The following is a 2,509-nucleotide window of genomic DNA, read 5'->3' on the forward strand; positions in this document are numbered from 1 at the left end:
TTTGGGATATTTCTGGTTCATGAAGTGGGGCAAGACGGCATGGCAAAGCGAAGCAGTAAACTGAAAATAGCTTTTTCCTCTTCTTCCTTCATTGCACAAAATGGTTTCCTGGGGGTCAAACAAGAAACATGCCTGCAGGAATTTCTGTCACAAATCTCTCTTTGTGACCAGACCAAATGGTGCTGGGCCAGAAGTCCCCCGATGCTGAGGTTTGTGTGGCTATGAGTAGGCACATGTTTGGCTCTCGTCCACAAACTGCAGCCTAGTTCCCCCTATGACGAAAATTTGGAGAAGTTGAGAAATAAGAGCAAACCTGTTCCTCTTTTTTTTTTTTTTTTTTTTTCTAGAGGAATCTTGCTTTGTTTTTAAACCCAAGAAAGTCACCACCAGCATGAATAATTGTGAACCTTTTTTTTCCTTGGTTTTCATTGCAGGCTCACAACCATCTAAAGCAAGATGTCTGAGTAAGTTCCCATTTTCTGTCTCTAATATGTTGTTGGCATTTAAAAGCTTTTGTTCAACAGCCAACTTTTTACGCTTGTTAAGATTCCTCTGCTTGTTTCCGATTAGGATGCTAACTGCCTTTTTCTCTCCTTTCTCTTCCTTCCCTTCCTTGTCAATCTGCTTACCCTGAACAGTGAAGAGGTAAGTGTGTCTTGCTGGGGTTTTTCCTTTAGCAATGCTCATGGCATCAATCCTGGCTTCACCTTTCCTCCTTAGGAAAAGCAGCTGCTGGGTGTGTGTGGGGGGAAGAATGGTTCATGGCAAGGCTTACCTGCTGACTCCTCCTGGTAAAGATGGGAAGTAGGAGAAAAATCCCTTTTGAAGGGCTTTTCTGCCTCCTGGCTTGCAGTTAGATGCTTTTTTTTCCCCCCCTCCTTTCCTGTTTCCCCAGCCGGCCACGAGATGGTGCTGGGAAGGCAGTGGTCCAGAGCCATCCAGGGCCTCTCCTCCATTACCCACCCATCCATCACCCAGCCCTTGGCCGAGCATCCTATCGCCCTGCCCTACACCTAGCCCCTCGTTTTCTGCCCACCGAACACTGCCAAATTGCTTCTCAAAGGTGACCTGGTGAGCCCTGGGTCCAGGGCGGCGTGGGCAGGGTGGAGGATGCATCCTTAGGAAGTTCTCCCCGGCTTCTGGCAGAGCCGGAGTGCGGCTGGGCTTGAAGGCTGGGGGGTGGCTGGGGAAACACAAGGGAAGGTGTGGGAGAGTTGTGCATGACTTTGTCACTCTGTATCTCCTCTCAGCAAGTTGCTCCATCCTTCATCTCTGCTTGGCACCTCCCCCTACGTCCAAAACACCACAAGCTCAAGCTTGTCCACACCAAGAGAAAGGAGGATTTCAGGGACACATAGAAACTCCACAATATGATGATGTCCAACAGGGGCCTTGGTTGCCCACCAAATGCAGTGCCCCCAGGGAAGGCTGGGAGGGAACTCTTTGCTGAGGTACCAGTTTTCAGATGGAGAGAAGCCCTGAGCTAACAGTGCTCAAGGGATCCGCTCTCTCATGGCCCATGGCCAGATTCATACGAGCAAAATCCTGCTCGTAACGGTGCGCTGCATCTCTGAGCTGGATGCCTTTCCTCTGCAGAGCCCTTCAGCCCTGTCAGGAGGGCCTTAGCACCATTTGCATATGCAAAACAAGTCAGATTTTGTTACATTTTGCTCTGCAGATCCTTATCCACTTCCTCCTCTATGCAGCACAGACACACACCCAAACACTGCTTTCTTACTCCCCCACCGCAGCATATCAGATGTCAGGGTGCACTTCCCCTGCCCCAAACATCCTCAGCCTTGCTCGGTCTTCTGGGCAAAATGCTGAGGAAACAGCTGCAATGCAGTTGCACATCAAGGTTGTGGCTTCTTCTATAAATCGGAGACCTGTTGCTGCTGTTCCAGCACATCACGGGTACAGAAGGGCAGGGTTGGTCTTCCAGGCTCACCTGGCAGCCCAGGGAAGAGGGAGCTAGGTTGCATCTTGCAGCCGCAGCCTCGTGGCCCTCCACCTCTCCCGGCCAGAGCAGCGTCCAGGCCTGCAGCCCCATGGTTGTATCTGCCCTCCAGCTGTGATGAACCCTCCATGCCCTGGACCTGCTGCCCCAGTGCCATAAGTAGCACATCGAAATACCTGTAACCGTCAGGATGGGCTAGAGTCGCAAAAGGGGTTGCTGTTTCTCACAGCGTCACCTGCGCTGGGTCTTTCAGCTCCAGAAATTAAGAAGCCTTCATGTTTTCACCTGCCTGGTCATCCTTCTCACCATGTGTGCCAGGGACCGCTCAGAAAGACATCTCACAGCTCCCGAGTGCCCAGGGGCATCAGGGCACGAGTGCAAAGCAAAATACATGTCTGAGTGAAGAGGAAATTGGAGAAAAAGCTAAAAGTCCCAAGAAGCCACGTTTGAAGTTATATTTTACATGCACATTTTCAAGTTCGTCACCCTCATTATCTTTTCCTGAGGCATTTCATAGGTTTTTAGCTACCTGAGGTTGGCAAAGCTGGGTTC

The 2,509-nt window shown here is 50.6% G+C and overlaps 1 protein-coding gene across 1 annotated transcript in view; it reads left to right on the forward strand.

Annotated features, from left to right (window-relative positions):
• Positions 1 to 433: 433 nt before the first annotated feature.
• TNNI2 (troponin I type 2 (skeletal, fast)) overlaps positions 434 to 2,509 on the forward strand; it is a 3,948-nt gene continuing 1,872 nt past the window's right edge. Inside the window, exons 1-2 of the mRNA XM_009583294.1 lie at positions 434 to 464; positions 639 to 645. Of these exons, the coding sequence (XP_009581589.1) occupies positions 457 to 464; positions 639 to 645 (15 nt within the window). The 5' untranslated portion in view covers positions 434 to 456. The remainder of the gene's footprint in view (positions 465 to 638; positions 646 to 2,509) is intronic.

Source organism: Fulmarus glacialis, unplaced genomic scaffold (genome assembly GCF_000690835.1).
Source record: "Fulmarus glacialis isolate BGI_N327 unplaced genomic scaffold, ASM69083v1 scaffold17978, whole genome shotgun sequence".
NCBI lineage: Eukaryota > Metazoa > Chordata > Aves > Procellariiformes > Procellariidae > Fulmarus > Fulmarus glacialis.